Raw genomic sequence first — 21,487 nt, 5'->3', positions numbered from 1 at the left:
ATGCACAAACTCTAACTTATCTAATGTTTACGAAGATAGGTTTGTCTTAAGAACTTGCCAATTAAATATATATACATTGACATTTGTGAGGTTGTTTTGGAATTGTTTTATTAGAAAGATATTATGGTTTTGTTAAATCACGTTTGTTTTGATTAAGGAATTGTGTGAAATTAAATACATGTTAAAACCTCAGTAGCCTTACTGTAATGTATGGAATCTTAGGAGTTATATAAAAGTACGATAGAATGTGTTTGTGTAAATTAATCCTTAAATATTTTTATATTGATGCTAATACTTTTTTGAGGAATTTTAATAGACGAGATTATGTAAAAATGATTTAAAACCTCGAGGGATGCCATTGTATTTTCTGAAACCTCATAAGTTATGAAATGAGGATAAAACGACTTAAGGGTGTGCGCATAATTAACCCTTACAATCATCAAAATTATCAAAGCAATTTAGAAAGATCAAGCAGATCACTTTATAATTAACCCTAAATAACTAGGTGCTGAAAACAATTGGTGATCGAGGGCAAAATAGGAAAAAACTAGCCAACGGTAAAAATTCTCTACAATCCCTACTCAATTATTGATGCCAAAAGTGGTCGGCAACGGCAACTATCCACGTCAACGGCTACCCCTTACCCTTTATTTTTCAGTCAATAAAAAATTTAAAAACAGTACCACAAATAGAGACTGCCCTCTTCCACAGATTATTCCTTTATGTGATATTCCAATTTCAATCCAATACATATCATCATAATCAGCATCATTCTTGTTATTTTTCTAATTCAGTTAGTGGGAATATGAGGTGGAATAAACTTGAAATGAGTACCTCACACAATGGTTGTATGTCTAGAACCCGATGTTCTTAATGACCAAAGACAACGGTTTCATCTCAAAATTGTAGTATGAAAGACCTATAAACATGACAACCAACTATTTTTAAAACAACTACACAACGGTTATTAGCAAAACACTGTTGTCGTAATAGGCATTTGATGTCCTTTTTCTACATAAAACAGTTGTAAAATACATGCATTTTGTAATCTTAACCGTTGTGTAACATGTTTTCACACATCTGTCTTTACGTATAAACCGTTGTCTAGATAGGCACTCAACAACAGTTTCCTCTAAACCTTGGGTTTTTAAGGGTCAATATAGAATGGTTGGATACTCAAAACCATTGTGTTAGTGTAAACAAGACAACAGACAAAAGAAGTTGTCCATTGGTACCCCAATAGATGTCGGTCAATTAGACGACGGTATTTGAGCACACTAGACAACGGTTTTTACCCGTTGTCTATTAGCTTTTTTGTAGTGTGCCACTGCATAGTGAGGAAAGCTAAATAATTTATTGCATCATGGAGCACAAAATGCAACTGACTATCATCAAATTCAACTTAAGTAAATTTCTAACCAAAACTATGACATTTACAGATAGAAAATGAAAAGAAAATGGAAAGAGATAGTAAATGAAAAGAACATGAAAATAGCTTGACAGAGTTCAGTTTGCAAAAGAGCAGCAGAAGAAAATCATGAACAATAAAGAATGACATTTTATAAAAACCTTTCCAATCATTAGAGGATATGTGTCACGCCCCGAAACCCAGGTACGTAACAGAGGCACCTATCTTGAGAATACCTGAGACTACAACAACCAATCCCCCAGTGTTATAATCTCAAATATCCACAAAATAGGTTAAGCCTTTTGGTTTAGTAAAAATGGGTTGGATCAGAGTGCTTGAGTTTGCAGCGGAAAGTTTATTCAGAAATAATTAATTCATAATTAAACCAACCCTCGGAGCTACTATTGTTTAGAGTAACTTCAAAGAAACTGTTTATATAGACTCGATAATTCAAAAGTAGACAACCCAAGGACTCAGTGTATATACAAGATATGACCAAGGGTATATAAAGATAGTAAAAGGACACCAAGGACCTGCCCAAGGAAATATACTGACTAAACAGGAACACAGGAGTTGACAAGCTCGAGACCGCACCACCACCCCCTTAATCGAGGCCGTCAAAGTCCACACGCGCAGCACCTGAGAGGGAGAAAAACAACAATGTAGGGGTGAGCATCACATACGTTCATTGCTTCCCCTCAGGGAACTCCCTGCTAGGTTTGAAAAATAGTTTGAGATAATTTAAAATCAAATGCACAACACAAACCAATTGTCAAGCTTTGTAAAACGAGTAGCATGCTCATACAATTTTCAAAATACAGTTTTCCGGGCCCAAGTTCAGAATCATACCTGTTGACCAGCCGTTAGGGCTAACTACCCTCTCACAAAAATATAACAAAGTCCTGCAGTCATTTGACTGGGACAGGGTAGCGAAAGTGGCCATTTCATGGTTATACCGCCTAGACTGGCCTCCCAAGAAGGACAATCGACCAGTCCGTCCGTACAACCCCTCATGAGGTTTTGGGGATCGAAACCCAGGGTCTACCGTAAGGGACCTTTCACTCTCAAGTCAAACACAATAACAATCTCACGAGAATATGCATAACAGTCATCATTCTCATCATCATAAAACCAAGCAGATATGCCAATCAAAAACATGCATCTTTATCACACAGTATTTATTATATAGTACATGCAGGAAATCCACTAGTCAGAGTGTGTTGTCCCCCTACCTAGCGTCCAAAGCTTTTGCTTGTTCTCGAGTACAAATCACAATTTGCCACGTCGCAACGACCTCCTTTAGGTAATTGGAGTATCTAGTTTGACAACAACTGGTGTAAAAAACGGTCTTCACGTAAATCGATGACCTTGTCTGTTAAGACCAGGTATAATTCAGAGGTTTGGCACTAGCGTAACTGCTAGGCTTCTCTGAATTATTAATCCGATATGACCTTGCACCCCGAGGCAAACAGTCATGTCAGACCGTGTGGTTTCTATATCTATTTTAATATATTGTCGAGGAGGTTGATCAGATATGAACCCACAACGTGACCAGGTCAGTGCATGGGGAAACTGAGGGAGCTCTGGCTCAGTACCCAACGCCTGTATGCTCATGGACTGACCTTAGTCATCACGTTATTTGGTTACCACTGATATGGCCTCAATATTTATTAAGTTCATTTGATAATAACAGTTAAACAGCGTTCCGTCTATAACCACAACTTAAATAATAGCAGGTTAAATAAGCTGGGTTGAGGGTATACCTGTTGAAGACTTCCCACGGGCAGAGTCTCGGTACTACTAGACTTGCTAAGTAACAAGATTAAAAGAACCTAATTAACAAGAGATTAATTTAACAAAATTTTAGCAGAAGTTCGACAGGGATCAAGAAATTACCTATGGAGCTCAGAAATGATTTTTTTAAAAATTCACCAAAACATAGCCTTCACACTACTAGAATTGAAGAGCTCGTCGCCACGATCGCGTAGGCGAAATCGGATCGTCGATCGGAGCTCCAGAACTCAAGATAAACTCAAAACAAGATTGAAGAAGAGAGAGAAAGGAGGAGAGAGGAGAGAGAAGCTCTCTCTTGGGAAGCGTGCGGCTGAAATGGGATGAAGATCAGCTGGGTTCACGCCACTATTTATAGGGAGAGTGAGTGAGTCAACTCGGTTGACTCATCCGAGTTGACTGGGTTAACTCAAGTCAACCGTCACAAAATGGGCCAATGAGGAAGTGACACGTGGCATGTGCACTAACACTTGGCTGCACATGCAGCCATCAGATCTTGCTGCCATGCAGCGATGGACGCTCCAGATCGTGCCACGTGGCGCGATCTGGTGGTTTCCTATTTTATTTTTCTTTTTTATATATTCTCCAACTTCAAAAATTAATTAAAAATAGCTTGGGACTCAGAAAAATACCCCGAAAAATACTACGGACTCGTATCGACTAGTACTAATTAACTATGAGGTCAAATTACCAATTTGCCCTTTAGAAAAATTTCAAAAATTTCAACCTCCACAAACTAAGAAAACTTAGGAAATTCATAAAATAATCTCCCGACTCGGAATAATACGAGACTTGCACCGTTGGGTTCGTGAGTAAAAGTACTACCTTTTAAAGTTCTAATTTGGGTCAAAACCCTAGTCAAAATTGGTCAAACAATTTAAAGCTCAAGGTGAAAAAAATTAGATTTTCTAACAAATAAATTCTATAAAATTTTTTTTTGAAAATAAGGAAAAATCACAAAATAAATTTGAAAATTTCCGGGTCTCACAATATGTCTCCAAAAAGGCAACAAAGAAGAATCACAAATGATAAACAATGAACATGAAAGAAAACAAATTATTGAAAGTTTGAAAAAAGCCAATGAAAGATAATCAAGGAAATCAAATAGACTAATTAAATGCATATATGAATAGAACCCTCTATGTTGTGGATGAAATTAACTATATGCATTTAGTCTATATTCACATACTAAATGCATTTAGTCAATCTCTTCAACCCTTTAGCCTATATGCAATTAGTATATATTGACAGAACATAAATCAGATGATGGCCTGGGGCTATTAAATGTATATATGAACAAAAGCTATCTATTTCCAAGTTTAGATGAAAATAAAGTGACAGAAGAACGTACAAAAGCAAAATAAATGACACGATGGGCTATAGTCCTCAACTCGATTCATATCACTGCATAGTGATGAGGAAGTTTATTCTCACTACTACAAAAACTGTCTATTGTGGCGGACAATGCTGGCGGATTAGTCTTATCCGACGCGAATGCTACTCTATTCCTGGCGGACACATAAAACCGCCAGTATTACTCAATTATGGCGGATTAAACCGCTAGGAATACTCATACGTGGCGGTTATATCCGCTAGGATTAAATAAGCAGGAAAATTCTCGCGTTCAGAACACTTGTTGAGAGTAGAACTCAATCCTGGCGGACGGGACCGCCAGGATTACTCAATTGTGGCGGATTAAACCGCTAGGATTACTCATTCCTGGCGGTTATCCGCCACGATTAAACAAGCGGGAAAATTCCCGCGTTCAGAAGGCCCGTTGACAGTCAAATTCAATCCTGGCGGATTGGACCGCCATCATATTTAATTCTGGCGTTCCAAACCGCCTGGATTGCTCTAACCTACTTACGTTGTGCAGCCTTCCCCCTTTCATTTCTCCTTCTCCTTCGCGTTTTCTCTTCTCCTTCGCCGCGCGCCTCTTTCTTTATTTCAGTTCACAGTGATCTTCATTTCTTCATTTCTTTTTCTTCTTTTCTTCTTTTCTTCTTCTTCTTTTCTTCTTCTTCCCTTCTTCTTCTTCGTAATATATTCTTTTTTTCTTTATTTTCAGGTGCGGCCTTTGGAACTCGATCGGCTGGGGTTTGATTTGGGTCTTCCTTTGTTTGAACACGATTTCAGGTTGATTGGAGTTTGATTTTGGGTATTTTTGTGTTGATTTTGGGTCTTCCTTCTTCGATTTGAGTTTCTGATTTATTAGATTTTGGGTTTCAAACAGATCTGATTTTGGGTTTTATTTTCTTTTTTTTTTTTCAGGTTCAATCGGCAAAGGTGTAACAAAGATCGATTGGTGTTTCATTTTGTGCATCCTTGGATTTTTAGGTTGAGTTTTTAGTTTTGCCTTTGATTTGGGTCTGATTTTTTGTGTTTGATTTGGATCTAAACTATGATTTTTTGTGTTTTATTTTGCAGGCCTACCCGTTGGTGCAGCAAGGTTTGGGTGGAGATTTTGATTTGGCAACAAGGTTTTTCTATGTCTTGGATATTTGTTTTTTGTGGTTGTATGTTGATGTGTTGTAGTTAAAAATTTGTTAGAGCTAAAAATATGTTAAAAATTATTTATGTTTAATTTAATTGATATATATGTATGTGTTAGATTTGTGTTTATTTTGTCATATATTGCATGTTAGTGTTAATATATTATTAGGGTAGTATGAAAAATATTAGTTATTGACAGGACCGCCCCCGAGTTTCGCCCAGAAACCCGGAGGGGTCCTGCGGGAATCCAAATTCAAGGAAAATCCTACCGAAAATTCGGCAGAACTTCCCCTGAAAATGGACTAACCCAGAAATTTCAAACCTGTTAAAAAGCACTTCTATACAGCAACCACCTCTACCACAACCAAATAGGGTCTCAGACCCAACAATTCCACAGAAATCCCACTTAAAATTTGTAGAGTGGTTATCAGAGCTACTAATCCTATTACAGCAATTATTACATTTACGGATAGGAACTTCTAAAATGGAAATGAATCCCTACAAGATCCGGGGGCAGAAAATGGATGTAATTTGCCTCGACGCGTTTGGCTCGACCTCCACCAATGCTACTACCTGGGGGACAATTTAAGACAAAACAAGAAAACGGTGAGATAGGCTCAGTGAGTGGACAATCAAATGAAAATGAAATCAAAGATTTAATATCTTTTTAGAAAACCATTTTACACACGTTTAACTCTAAAATCTTAGAATGTCCTTTGAAATCCCCCAGTTTTTAAAACCATTTCTCAGTGAAATAATAAAATCCCGAGCTGAAAATCAAACTTTGAAAGTCCAAGTTCTCAAACTGAAATCGATATTGTCAATTTATAAATAAATAACTTGAGCTGAAAACTTTCTTCTCAAACATTCTCAACATATTGAAAATCAATAAACTGTTCAACTGAAACCGTCTTACTTAAAAACCTTTTACTGCCATAAACTCATCACTTAAAATACTTAACAGTTGAAAACACACACCAGTCAGATACCCATAGAATCTGTCATACATGCGCAGAGCCGAGGATCTGTCATACGCATGCAGAGCCATAAATAATCTGTCATACATGCGCAGAGCCGAGAATCTGTCATACGCATGCAGAGCCACAAATTCTGTCGTACGTGCACGCAGAGCGGCCCCCAAAGGGCGAAACATCCCGACACACGGCCCAAAGCCTATATGTGCATCGTGATGGGTCCCAAAGACCTATTAAATCTGATAACCTGGAGGGTACTGCAAAGGGTGGTTTGAAAACCATTTTTCATAATCAAATAATAAATCTTTTCTCATCAAAAGCAAATATTATCGAAACCTTCCAACAAAACATAAATCAAAATGCCAAAGTGTATTATTTCAAATAAACATGAAACAAATCCAAACTTTCGACAATACCCAAATTATTAAGTAAACCACGTGAATGAAACAAGAGACTAGATTCTTTTCCAAGGTCCAACAACTCAGAAAAATCAACATGTAAATCTAGGTTTTAAAACTTATTTATGAACACATTTTGAAATCCGAAATCCATTGCCATTGGTCAAATCCCAAATTAAAATCAACAATACGGAATAATTAAAATGATACGATTTTTATAACTTATTAAAGATTAAACAACCAACTCAAGGATTTTTATTTCTCAAACAATAATTAGAAAACAATTATAAATTAAATTATAAGCTTTCATAAACATTTTCAAAATAAAACATTTCAGAAAGATTAAAAGTTAGTCCACTCACAGTGATATCCTAGCTCCGATCCTCCGCCGAATCGTTCCTAGCCGCGGTCGTCTCGCCTATAAAATAGACAATCGACGAAATATAATTAGTTCCGACTCAAGGCACTTAAATGTAACTATGTGCTTAACTTAACGTCACACCCGCCTCCCAATCTAGTTTGACGATTCCCAACCTCCACTCGTAGACCCAAAACTCCTACATAAACACTCCGGAAGCTCTTCGGCTCAGCCTAACCAGAAACGTCATAACCAAGATCAATAACTCACTCCACAATTGCCCACAATTACTCCTTTATTTACGAATGACAGCGGGGGTTCGGACTCACTGCAGGAGCCGTCCAAAGTGGCTGCCCCAACTCCAAATTCAACCAAGAAATGCCTAATTCCTCAAACCCACTCAATCCTTCAATCTTAAACCACAATTGGGGTTTATAGGAATAGAATTTATTATTTAAAACGACAAAAACAGCCCTCTAGTCCGAAAATTAAAGAACAACCCGAAATGGCTTCAAAACCCAGAAATTTCCAATTCCTATATACTCGAAATAATTCAACATCAATTAGGAAAATGAAAACCCAAAGGAAGAGGAAGAAATCTCACCAAAAATAGGGATGAAATGGGCTGAGATTTGGCCGGAAATCCGGCGAGCAGTGGCGGCGGCTGGGCTTCCTCTGGCCTCGTTCTCGCGCGTGTGGGAGCTGGGCTGTAAGGGGGAGGTTGCTGGGGGCTCGCCGGTGGCCTGGGCAGGTCGGGTAGTGGCCGGAATTGACCGGGCTGGGCTGGGCTGAGCTGGTCGCGCACAGAGGAAAGGGGGAGAGAGAGAGAACTCGGGGAGAGAGGAGGCCGGGGGGTGGTCGGCGCCTGGGGGGAAGCTCGCCGGAGCCAGGGGCCTGGTCGGCAAGTGGTGGTCGACGGCGAGGTGAGGGGGGGATGGCTGGGCTGGTGCGCGCAGGGAAAGGTGCAGGGGTGGAGAGTGGGTACCGTGGAGAGAGAGAGAGAGAGAAATAAAGGGAGAGAGATGTTTGGAGAAGATTCTAGAGAGTGAGAGAAAAATCAGAAAAATTTTCTGATTTTTGGGTATTTAAAACCCACTTTTACAAATTTACAAAATTGCCCCTCACTTCACATGTCCGTATCTTCCAAACCGTAACTCGAAATGACGCGTGCTACGTGTCTATGAAATTGTGGAATCGAACCCTATCTAACGGACCCGAAGTCAAAATCGAAATCCCATTTATTTTAAAAGTCAACTTTGGGTCAAACCCCAAATTAAACAAAAATAAAAATTTAAATCAAAGCCCTTTATTTTCCAATAAATCTCAAAATTCTTTAAAATACAAATCAACATTCTTTAAAGACCTCTAAAAAAAATAAATAAATATTTAAATAAAACAAATTAATTTTCCAGTGAAAATTTGGGTCGGGTCGTTACAGTTATTTAGCTAACATACTATTTAACTTTAAAAATTCATGTATCAACCTTAAAAATAAAAATTATAAGAGAAATTAATTTATTAATTTGATCATCCTAATTTATTAATTTGTTCCTTCTAATATATTGAATGTTTTTTGAATTTAATCTAATAGGTATGGATAGGTACGCCTACATGATAGGGATTGAAAGATTGTAAGCGTTAGAGTCTAGAGTTTTCATCTAAGAGTTGCGTAATATCTTTTGATTATTAGGAGGTAAAGCATGGATAGGAGTTGGTTGACGATACCGCGACAGTTAGAGGCATACGTAGATGGAATCAATTTGTTTTTGGATCAAGCGGTTGCGAATGGTGTTGGGTTAGATAAGTTCAAATGTCCTTGTAAAAAATGTTGCAATCGATATACCTTTGGAAGACAAACTATTGTGGATCATCTTGTTTGGCATGATATGGATAAAGATTATAAAAAAGCTTGGTGGCGTCATCATGGGGAGCCTAACATTGGAGAGCCAATTTTAAGGATGATAGAAGATGATGTAGGAGGGGAGATGGATGGTATGCACGATTTTCTTAATGACATATTTGTTCAACCAGTAACGGAAGAAGAGGTCAGGTCGTCAACACAACCCCCTATTGTGGATGAGCGTCCAGCAGAGGCTGAAAGTTTTTTCAAGTTGCTTGAAGAGGCAGATCAAGAGTTGTATCCTGGTTGTAAAGAGTTTAAGAAATTGGAGGCCGTTGTAAGATTGTACCAGATTAAGTGTTTAGGGAGTTTGCCGGATAGTTTATTCACTACGTTACTAGAATTGGTAAAAAGAATGTTGCCTGATGGAGATTGTTCGCCTGAATCTTGTTATAAGGCAAAAAAACTTATAAATGGGTTAGGTCTCACGTATGAGAAGATTGATGCATGTCCTAATGATTGCATGATATATTGGAAAGAAACCTCAAAATTGACTGCATGTTCGGTGTGTGGCAAATCAAGATATAAAGATAACAAGGAAGATGATACTTCTAGAAAGAAAGTCTCAGCTAAGGTTATGTGGTACTTCCCTCTAAAGTCAAGATTGAAGAGGTTTTATATGTCGAAGCATATTGCCGAACATATGAGGTGGCATGCAACTGAATGTCCCAAGGATGGGTTTATGACGCATCCATCAGATTCTCCGGCATGGAAACATTTAGATACTTTGTACCCTGAGTTTGCGTCAAAAATTTGAAATGTTCGTTTAGGGCTTGCAAGTGATGGATTTAATCCTTTTGGCCATATGAGCAATGCCCATAGCACATGGCCTGTGGTGCTTTCTGTTAACAATTTGCCTCCATGGATGTGTATGAAGCAACCAAATTTATTATTGTCCTTATTGATTCCAGGACCGAGAAGTCCTGGAAATGATATTGATGTGTATTTGCGACCATTAATTGATGAGTTGAATGAGTTGTGGGAGGTTGGCTCTACCACGTATGATGTGTTTTCAAACCAAACTTTTACGATGAAGGCTGCTGTGTTATGGACCATTAGTGATTTCCAGCTTATGGAATGTTGTCTGGATGGAGTACTAAGGGATATAAAGCATGTTCGCATTGCATGGATGATAATGTATTAGAATATTTGCCTGTGAGTCGTAAGATTTGTTATTTGGGGCATCGAAGATTTTACCCATTGGGCATAGGTTTCGAAGGGAACAAGCAGCATTTAATGGTCATCGAGAAGATCGTCATGCACCAAGACAGTTGAATGGGTTACAATGTCTTGAACAACTATCTAGTTTGAGGTTCACTTTTGGAAAGCATGACCAAAATGCTCTTGTTGGACAAAGAAGACGCAGGCCTTCAATTTCTAGAAGTAATTACGGTCAGTGGAGAAAGAAAAGCATATTTTTTGAACTACCCTATTGGAGGCATCTTTTGATTAAACACAATCTCGATGTCATGCATATTGAGAAGAATGTATGTGATAATGTGGTTGGAACATTGTTGGATATTGCGAAGAGGACAAAGGATGGATTGGCTGCACGTGCAGATCTTGAAGTCTTGAGTATAAGACATAGTCAACACCCTCGCAGAGAAGGAGATAAAACATTTTTGCCCCCGGCAATATTCACATTGAGCAAAGAAGAAAAAATCTCATTTTGCAAAGTGTTGTCTACTATTCGAGTTTCTGATGGATATTTAGCAAATTTGTCTCGATGTGTGAATGTGAATGAGAGAAAAATAAATGGGTTGAAAAGTCACGATTGCCATGTTTTAATGCAACAATTACTTCCGCTTGCAATACGTGGTGTGTTACCCAAATCTGTCACAATGGTTTTACTAGAGTTGAGTGCAATCTTTAGACAGTTGTGTAGCAAGAAGGAAACTGAGGCATCATTCAATCAACTGAACTCTAGAATTGCATTAACCTTATGTCAGATGGAGAAGATTTTCCCTCCTTCATTTTTTGATGTCATGGTGCATCTCCCAATTCACTTGGCAAATGAAGCTTCCATTGCAGGACCAGTTCAATATAAATGGATGTATCCCATTGAACGGTAATGGTATTTCCTTATGCTTAATTTGCATTCATTTTAGTTTTGATTCTCTAATTTTTTTTTTGTCATGTTAAACATTGAAGGTATTTGCAAACACTGAAGCGGTATGTGCGAAATAAGAGTCGTCCTGAAGGTTCTATTGCTGAAGGGTATTTGGTTGATGAGGGTGTACCTTAGAGATGTTGATACTCGTCGTAATCGTAAGGGTCGAAATGCAGATGGTATTGGACGTGGAATATGTGGTGGGTTATCAATTTTTGACCCCACAGGTCAATATTTAGGTTCAGGTGAAAATGTGGAGCTTGATCTAAATGATAGGAATCGATGCCACAGTTACATTCTTGATAATTCTGATGAAGTAATCCCTTTTAGAAGGCAACATGAGGACTTTTTGAGAGATAAACATCGAAGGGAAAGGTTCACTAGGAGACAAATCATGGAGATAAGCAAAAAGGAATTTCCTGAATGGTTCAAGAAACATGTAAGAATTCAATTACTAAGTTTCTACATCATGTCTGTAATATTAATTTTTACCTAATGTTTCTACATCATCTTTTTCCCAGATTAATGCAAGGTTTTATGCTAATGATCCGTTGATATCCGATGACTTGCATTGGCTTGCTAATCCTCCTCGCACACTTGTGACGAAATACAAAAGCCACGCTATTAATGGTTTTAGATTTCGAATAAAATCAGTGGATGATAAGCATAAGAATCAAAATTGTGGTGTATTTGTACCTGCAAATATTCCGGGTGGTGTTGGACAAATTAATTGCTATGGTGTTGTCACAGATATGTTTTTGGTTAGATATTGTGGTCCCACCGAGGCAGAAGATATGGGTCGTTGTGTGATGTTGTTTAAGTGTGATTGGGTTGATAGTGGAAGTCCTAGGGGTATGAAGACAGATCAATATGGTTTTACCTTGGTGAACTTCAATCAATTGGGATTTAGGGATGACCCTTTCATACTAGCTTCACAAGCAATGCAAGTATTTTATGTTGCATATTCGATTGAAAAAGATTGGCATGTAGTGGTCCGAACGCATCCGGGGGATTTTTTTGATGTATTAGAAGATAAAGATACAATTGATGATTATGCCATACCAAATCTAGATGATTGGGTACTTGACAATGAAGATATGCAAACAAGGGTTGGCATGGAAGAGACACCTTTTGATGAAGCATTACCTTTGCCGTCTGAGCTGGTTAATTCAATTGCTGACGATGAGCTTGATGATGATATGGATGTTTAAATTAATTTTTTTATTTTTTTTTGTGTTGTTTTGTAATTAAAAACTCTTATGTAATACTTTTTTATTAGTGAATTTTTTTTGTGCTGGACTAGGTCCCGTGGTTTTTACCTTTCGAGGGTTTTCCACGTTAAAATATATTTGTGTGTTTATATATTGGTTTTATAGCAATTTAGTTTTATTTAATTAATTAATATTTATGTAGTATGTATTTGATGGTGTATATATATGTATATATATATATAATTTATTTAGATGAGTGATAATGAAGAACATATGGATGAGCACCACGATGAGCAGATTGAGGCTAGTTCAAATGGTAAGCTATAGTTTGTTTATATAAAGTTTTTATTTATTCTATTATTTACAATATTTTTGTCATTTATGTATATTAATTTGGATTAATATGTAGAAATGCCCCAAAGGAGAAGACGTGGTCCTGGAAAGATTAAGTGGGCTGGTAAAGATCATAGGGGGAAAGAGTATTGTGAATTTAGTCTGAGCGGGAAATGTATTTCTCAGAACAGTATAGAGTTTTCGAAGTTTATATCTTCTGAAGTAAAAGATTCCAATAATGTTCCTCTAGTGCATGATTGGAGATTGGTTGAAGAAGAGACAAAAAACACTTTGTGAGACAGAATACGGGTATCAATTTATTTTTTTGAAATAATCTTAAAAGTAAAATACCTGCAAATATTTACTTATAATTGTTTTTTTTTTTTTATGGATGTAGGGCACTATCACTTTTCGTGATGAGGATTTGGTAAAAATGCCCGTGATTAAGACCATGACCTTGGCAATTGCTGAACATGCTTATAAAGAATACAGAGCATATTTGAAAGGGAAGTACTACACTGGCAGGACAGGTCAGCGGCGGTTGAGATGTCCCAATAATGTAGATCATGTGCAGTGGGCGAAGATGGTGGAACATTGGGATAACCCGAAAACTCAGGTGACACTCTTTAATCAAATATTTAATAATACTAGTATGTGCAATTACGACTAATTTATATTATGTTTGACTTTTTAGGAGATAGCTGTGAAAAATAAAGCTAATCGTTCTCAACAAACGATGAGCCATACATCAGGATCGTGGACATTTGAACGTCTTCGTGAAGATTATGTGAGTATAGTTAATTTTTTTCATCATATTGAGATACAATTTTATTTAATTAGAGCACATAAATATGTTCTAAATTATTTTTTTTAATGGTTTAAATTTTTAGAAGAAGAAGCATGGAGTTAAAGCCGATCCCGTTACTTTCTTTCGTGTCACCCACACACGCAAAGACAATAGTTAGATTGATGTGCCATCAGAGCAGAGAGGGGTAAATATTTATATATATATATATATTTTTTCCATAATGTGTATTTTATGTTCTAACATTTTACTTACAAATTTATCTAAATATTTGTTTATTAGATGTCCATGGAGAGTTCCATTGATTCACAAGTTGAGTCTGGAGCGGATGACACTTCTGAACTTCGTACAGAAGTGTATGTTGAGGAGATGGGTCCTGAGAGGAAAAATAGAGTTCGGCTCTATGGACATGGGGTGACACCTGAAATGGTGCCTTATGCTAGGGCTCAATCTAGTACTTCTTCTCGGAGATCATCGAAGACGAGAGAAGCTCTTTTGGAGGCACAGTGCCTCGAATGGCAGAAGAAGCATAAGGCTGTGCAGGCTAAGCAGGATGCCCAAGATGAGGCAATTGAGCTGTTAAAGACTCAGCTACAGCAGCAGCAGCAACAGATGATGATGTTTATGCAGCAACAACAGCCAGTGATGCCGTTTATGCCTCAGACACACCCGCAGAGCTCGCATCAACAACAGCCTTCTGGCCAGAGTCAGCCTCCACATTCTCCCTATGGAATGTTCCCGATGCATCCTATGTACCAGATGCCGTTTATGCCGCAGTCACCTTTGCAGATGCCTATGTATCAGCCAGAGGTACATTCTCAGCCATAGGTACTTTGGGTGGCATTTGGGAAAAAAAATAATTTTCAGGTGGTATTTGAGCACACCCCCTATAGTAAAAAAAAGTTTGCACAATACCATCTGTACTTTAAGGCATAGTTAATTAGCTTGAGTAAATTTGAAGGGTTGTACTCTTAATTGCAACTGGCATATAAGTTAGAGTCATTTTCTTAAAAATAATATCTCTTCATGTAGGAGAGCCCTTCCAATAAGGGATCCCTCATTTAGTGTTAAATGAGGGATCACCTTGTGGGGCCCACACGAGTCGTTTTATATTAATCCGAACCGTCCATTTTTTATATCTTAATTGATAGATCATCCATGCAAAAAATCAGCCAAATCGGAAATCGTTTACCCGTTCGATCAAGTGGTCAAAGTTTAGGTGTTTATAGAGGAATTTCTTGTTCGTCCATTTGTTTTAAACTTTGACCGCTTAAACAAACGGGTAAACAATTTCTGATTTGGCTGATTTTTTGCAGAGATGATCTATCAATGGAGATGTAAAAAATGGACGGTTCGGATTAACACAAAACGACCCGTGTGGGCCACACAGGGTGATCCCTCATTTAACACTAAATGAGGGATCCCTTATTGGAAGGGCCCTCCTTCATGTAGAAGCAAATATCTATTTTAGATTTTTCCTTAGATGATTATTTCAGGTCATGCCACCACACTTTGCTTATTCAATCTGAAAAGTATATTTTATTTAGTGCATTCTACTGCCAACCCCAAGAAAACATGCATCGATCTTTGCTTTGTTATTTATTGGGTGTACTGCATGTATTTGTTTGGGTGCTTTTGGTGCTTTGCCGAGGATATTTGAATTGGCAAGGTACACCTATATGTGCAAATGAAGCCGGCTGATTTAATTATTTATATATTTGGGGAAGGGAGTTTCGAACTCTTTCAACAAAATGTAAAGAAACTACTTAAACCATCTACCAAGCTAATTGGTCTAGTGTATATAGTTAGAGTATTAATATTGCAGATTAGATCAAACAAGTACATCAGCAATAGAAATATGTATTAATTCAGTTGCTTTTCGGTAATTAAATATAAGCAAATTGCTTGCAATATATATTCAATTTGACAAAGTCACGGGTTTGCCATTATAGCCGTGTTTTGTTGACCGTTTGCACGCGGGTTTCCCATTTGGACGATTTACATATGAAAAGAAAAAAATAAATACAGGATTTATATGTTGTATTTACTCCACCTTCTTTCAATGCTATTTGGTGATGATTTGTCATCTTCTCCTTTTACCTTCTCTTATATTTCTTTTAATCCAAAATATAATTTTATGATCGAAATCGTTCATTTTTTAAATCACATTATAAATATTATTTATGTAAAAAAATAATTAAATTAGAAATTGTTCAGTCATCAAACTGTTATCAAATATATTGGCGATTTTGGTAGCAATTTCAATCACCGTCTATTTATTTGATAACAGTTAGAGGACTAAATAATTTTCGATTTGGTTAATTTTTTTCACAGATGATGTTTACAGAGTAATTGATCATGATATTACACTACAAATTAGGAGAAATATGGAAGAATGTGAAAAAGATAATGTAAATAGCATTTCTCATTCCATAGGATTCCTTTTTCCATAATATATTTTTTTTTGGTCAACTTTTTCGATAATTTATTTGTCATCACTCCACATTAATTAATTAAGAATGATTGATTGTAGTTATGGAATATCAAAATAGGAAAGTAACTCCAGTACGTACCCTAGTAGGAATAATGGATTATTTTAAACCCAGAAATTTCTATGACATTTCAGCAAACCAAGCCCTATAATTAGGAAGAAATGCAAAGTTTTTATTTGCATACACCTTTCTGTAATCTTGACCATAAACTGAGCAGTAACCTTCCAGTACTCCTTTGATGGCCACCCAAACAAATACTTCTTCTTCTTCTTCTTCTCCTCCTACTACTCGATGGACATACGACGTCTTCCTCAATTTCAGAGGTGAAGACACCCGCAAAAATTTTACAGATCATTTATATGCTGCTTTGAATCGGAAAGGAATATTCACATTTCGAGACGACGAACAACTTAAGAAGGGAAAAGACATCTCACAAGATCTCTTGAAAGCAATCGAAGAGTCGAGATTTGTGATTGTCATTCTTTCAAGAAATTACGCTGATTCAACATGGTGCTTGGATGTACTTCCACTATGACGTGGATCTATCTCAGGTACGAAAGCAAACAGGGAATTTCCAGGGAGTCTTGTGGAAGCATGAACAAGCCTTTAAAGACAATCCAGAGAAGGTGAAAAGGTGGAGAGATGCTCTTTCTGAGGTAGGCATTCTCTCTGGATAGCATTTGCAAGATGGGTACGTAAACTTTACTTCTTTTTTCTTTTACAAAAAATTAAAAGAAAAAACGCAGATTGTTTTACATACATATGATCAGTTGATCACTAATATTTTCTCGAAGCTTTTAGATCCCAACCTTAAAAGTATAGCTCCTATTAGATTTAACCTAGACATTTTTGTTCTTTTGATTTTATCCCATTGACTTTTGTTCATTATTTTCTTATATCCATTTAATCAGCTGCCCGTTAAAGTAAATAATTGAAACAAATTTAAACCCTTTAATTTATTGTGTTTTTTCATATAATTTTGAATTTTGTATTGTGGCCAAGATGCACCTGTAACCAAACATAAAAATTTGTAAGAACAATAATGTGCCTCCTGTACAAGGATCGACACATAGGTTAGAGTTTATGGTCTCTTTCACAGTACCTAGTTTAAGGTAAAAAAGACAAATACACTTTGGAACTAACCTATTACGAGGCATATTCATATTCTACACTAACGTACTACACAACACGAATTCCAAACAAACACAAGAGTAAGCAAACTGTACCTCCTAGGAAGATTGTTTTACCTTATAAGAAACTATAGAGTTTTACTGTCTATCAAGAATTATATTAACTGGCCTTATTCTCAGAACTTTCATGAACGATAGACAACCATCAAAATTCAAAATCCACAAAGGGAAAAAAGTAATTATAAAAAAATATGATTGTTGATTGCTTAATATATATAATGCACTTAGAGAGAATCTCTAAGCTAGGCCTCGTTTGTGTCACGCCCCAAAACTCGGGTACGTAACAACGGGACTATGGTGCAACGCTTATGTTCCTGAATTATGGTCGGGTATGGAATTTCGTCAATCCTAGCATGATCCTTGAGGTCCAACGCTTATGTATAGATTCCATTCGATTATGGAAGTTTGTTTCTATGATCTAGTACTCTGGCCAGAGATTCTTGAATATAGACATCTGTTGCCTCTTGAAACATCTCTCATACTGCCAAGACTGATAGATTCTTTATTGAACACACATATGTCCCCATACGTCAGTGACTATGTCCAATCTCTACCTTTAGATAACTCTAGGAGCCTAGCTTATGATATAGTCAAAGTATAGCAACTGAGTGCTCAGGACAACTATGGTGTCTCACTTCTAGGGATCAGTTGTATTATCAAGACTTAACAATTTTATGTTGACGAGTGTGTAATACACCATGACAGGTATTCGTTACTTTGGTCACGTTTAGTGAACCATGTACTGGCATTCGTGATCTTCTCCTAATGTCTCTACAGCGATACTCTGAGACCGATTATCCTAGACGTTAAGCGGAGATAGATCATATTGGTTTTACCGGATTTGATATTGTCCAGATATCAATCATAAACGAGGAACAGTTTAGACTTCAAGTACTAAAGAATATAAGTCTCACTATCCTAACTTCTTTAGGACATTATTCCTTTAACTTGAAATCATGGACCTTTTTTATACAAACACACATATATTAGAATATAGTATGTATATGAAGGATGGAACATAAAAGACAAGTTTACCCGTGATGTTAGAAATATACACAATACGTTTATTAAAACGATTTGCTTTAGGGCATATTCCAACATAATTTGCTTTATTTTTTGCTTTTGTTGAGAATTTAGTTGATGCTTTTGTTTAAATAAAATATAAATATTTTGAGGTTATAGCTAAAATAGAGAACATTGTTGGAGTAAATTTTCTCAAAAGTTGTTAGTTAAAATAAATTTGTAGTAAAAAATATCACTTTCAGGTAACTTGAGTCCAAGTCATGATTCGCCAAGTCACAAATTAAGATCACTTTCAAGTAAGTGGATCCCTAGTCCGTCAAGAAAACGTTACACTAAATTCTAACTTTACGAAGCCTGTTGACTTTATTAGGGTTAAGTCGGGTCGTCAGATCTTGAGGCGGGTCCCTAGTTTAGTCACTAGGTGAACCATCTCAAGTCATAGGTTTAATTGACTTGCCTTGTAAGGTTAAGTCATTCAAACCTTTCGAGAAACCGAGTAACGATTTGGTTTTTAGAACCTAAAGAGTTTCTACTTAATTCCCATTTTTAATTAGGTTGAGAAGGTTTCTACTTAATTAGGATGACATTCAAAGAAGTTTTGGGGTTGGTAGGTTGCAACCATCTGAGCACGATGGTGCCGACCTGGTCGAGGTCTGGTTGCCAACGTCATGGTTGTGGCCAACAGCGGCATGACCAAACCTCTTTTTTTTTCTTTTTTTTTTTTTTTTTTTTTTTTTTTTAACATGCATTATTGTAACTTTTGTTTTGTTTTGTTTTTTTCTTAAATCATCCTCTAAGCTACAAAAAGAAAAAAGATAGGCTTTTGATTTCATTTTGGTGTCTTGTTTTTCTTCTTGTTCTTGGTGTTCTTGTTTTTTATTATTTTTAAATTTTATTTTAATTTGGGTGGCCGAGGGTGGGTGAAGATGAGATGATGAAGAGAGAAGCAGAAAAAAATAATTATGGGGATTTGTTGAGGGAATTGTTTGGTGAAGATGATTTGATGATTAAAGATTTTGGGGATTGGTTGGGGGGAGGGGAACTGTTGTTTTATTTTTATTTATTTGTAGAAACTTTTTTTTTTTCATAATTTTTTTCTACTTTATTTTTATTTTTATATTTTATTTTTCCACGTGGCTATGTTTAAGAAATCAAGTATTTACCAAGAAATTGAAGTAGAGGAATTGGAAAGTTGAAAATTAAACATATGGTACCAAGAAGTATAAATGTGACAAATTTAGGTACTAAATTACAGTTTGCCCAAATAACTTCTAGAAAATGCTTATTTACTAGTTTGCCTCCTGAAAGTAACTTCAAGCCTCACTTTACTTCTTAAGGTTTATTTTGTATTACATTACCTCCTGAAACTAATTCTCGTATATCACTATAACCACTTCCTATTTTTATAAACTTTGAAAATTAATTAAAAATAGCTCTAAACTCAAAAAAACACACGAAAAATTTCTATGGACTCGTCTTGACTAGTTCTAATTTACTATGGGTCAAATTACCAATTTTCCCTCTGAGAGTTTCCAGAAATTTGGGAAGTCCAAATTTATATATTCTTAGAAAATTTAAATAAATTTCCCTCTATAAAAATTCTAAAATTTTCGTAAAGTCTCGGATGAATTCTCAAAAATATTTTGGAAATTACCAAAAACCTGTTTTAGAGAATTCTTTCGAGACTTTACGGAAATTCTAGAATTTTTCTCGAATTTATTTTATAGAGGGAAATTTATTTTCCTCTAATATTGAGAGGTCTTTTGGGTAGCAAGTGTTCACAAGAAAGGTAGTTTTATTGTTTAGAAGACCAATGGTGCAAACCTCGTGTTTTTTGGAGTTCGAGAGATTATTCTATGAATTTCCAAAGAGTCAAGAGTATTTTAATTTTCTGGAAACATTCAGATGGAAAATTAGTAATTTGACCACATAGGAAATTAGTGCTAGTCAGGACGAGTCCGTAGAAATTTTCCATGTATTTTTTTGAGTCCGGAGCTATTTTTAATTAATTTCCAAAGTTTGTAAATATAGGAAGTGAGCAAAGTGATACACGAGAATTAATTTCAAGGGGTAATGTGATACAAAATAAACCTTAGGGGGTGAAGTTAAATTAGAAGTTACTTTTAGGAGATGAAGTAATAAATAAGCCTCTAGAAAACTATTGATCGAAAAGTTCCTAAAAACTTTTAGGAAGACTTATAAGTGAGCATATATTTAATTATTTTTTTTTTCAAACTCAAAAGCCCCTAAAGATATGTTGGCAGACGCGCGACCGCATTTTAGTAAAACCATGCCGAGCACTCAGTACTATAGTGCAGTTTCCCTATTTTTGACATGTTTTTTTATAATTCGTTTTGGTTGTTGGGTCTTATTTGAGTGTGCTTAGGCATGATTTAGTATGTTTTAGGGAATTCGTAAAGTTAAAATTTTCGAATTTTGAGTTTTTTAAAATGATATATACGTGTAATTGCCTTTTTTCTATATGCCTGACCTTTTGGTTCGCATTGATTTGAGAGTGTCAACTGCCGTCATCTAAGTGGCATATATGTTAGTCAATCAGGATTGCCAGCAGGCAATTGGCAAACCGGCTAGGAATCCTTAAGGATGTTGAACGCCCAACATTCCCTTTATAATACTAATGACTAGTTAATATTAGCAAGACCAAAACACTTCACACTTAAAGTGGGCAAAAATACTGGAAAATCGAGTTTCGAACCGAAACAAACCAACCGGTTTGGGTTGGTTTGGTTTTTTTTTATTTGTGGTTTAAAAAATGAACCAAAACAATCAAGATGGTTTAGTTTTGGTTTTCAATAATGAAAATTTTGTTTTTAATCGAATCGAATCGAACCACCAGTTAAAAATAGGCTCAACTACATTTACATCCACCAACTATAAGATCCATTTCAAGTTGATCCACAAACTATAAAACATTTACAATTCCCCCATTAACTAACAAAAACATACAAAATGGTCCATCCGTTAGAGATTTCGAGAAAAT

At 36.3% G+C, this 21,487-nt stretch overlaps 2 protein-coding genes, 1 long non-coding RNA gene and 1 pseudogene across 3 annotated transcripts; 3 read left to right on the top strand and 1 right to left on the bottom strand.

Annotated features, from left to right (window-relative positions):
* Positions 1-6,107: 6,107 nt before the first annotated feature.
* On the bottom strand, positions 6,108-8,606 carry LOC147280028 (uncharacterized). The gene is made up of 3 exons (XR_015123563.1): positions 8,027-8,606; positions 7,427-7,482; positions 6,108-6,265 (listed from the first exon to the last, which is right to left on the bottom strand). It is a non-coding gene; the product is annotated as an uncharacterized LOC147280028 (long non-coding RNA).
* A 516-nt stretch (positions 8,607-9,122) lies between these two features.
* On the top strand, positions 9,123-10,079 carry LOC147280027 (uncharacterized). The gene has a single exon (XM_086252113.1). The coding sequence runs from the start codon at positions 9,123-9,125 to the stop codon at positions 10,077-10,079; it is 957 nt and encodes a 318-aa protein (XP_086108239.1).
* Positions 9,123-12,643, top strand: LOC147280026 (uncharacterized). Its single transcript, XM_086252112.1, has 3 exons — positions 9,123-11,390; positions 11,474-11,871; positions 11,954-12,643. Exons 2-3 carry the CDS (start codon positions 11,497-11,499, stop codon positions 12,641-12,643), a joined length of 1,065 nt encoding a protein of 354 aa, XP_086108238.1. The 5' UTR covers positions 9,123-11,390; positions 11,474-11,496.
* Positions 12,644-12,895: 252 nt separating this feature from the next.
* Positions 12,896-14,609, top strand: LOC147280025 (uncharacterized; annotated as a pseudogene).
* The last annotated feature ends 6,878 nt before the right edge of the window (positions 14,610-21,487 follow it).

Source organism: Dryas octopetala, chromosome 7, assembly GCF_963921425.1.
Source record: "Dryas octopetala chromosome 7, drDryOcto1.1, whole genome shotgun sequence".
Classification (NCBI taxonomy): domain Eukaryota; kingdom Viridiplantae; phylum Streptophyta; class Magnoliopsida; order Rosales; family Rosaceae; genus Dryas; species Dryas octopetala.
This window is presented reverse-complemented; position numbering and strand designations above follow the sequence as displayed.

Coding starts and splice junctions, on each gene's coding strand:
- LOC147280027 (XM_086252113.1), top strand. CDS start 9,123: ATGGATAGGAGTTGGTTGACGATACCGCGACAGTTAGAGGCATACGTA.
- LOC147280026 (XM_086252112.1), top strand. CDS start 11,497: ATGTGCGAAATAAGAGTCGTCCTGAAGGTTCTATTGCTGAAGGGTATT. Junction 11,872..11,953: donor CTGAATGGTTCAAGAAACAT/GTAAGAATTCAA, acceptor TCTTTTTCCCAG/ATTAATGCAAGGTTTTATGC.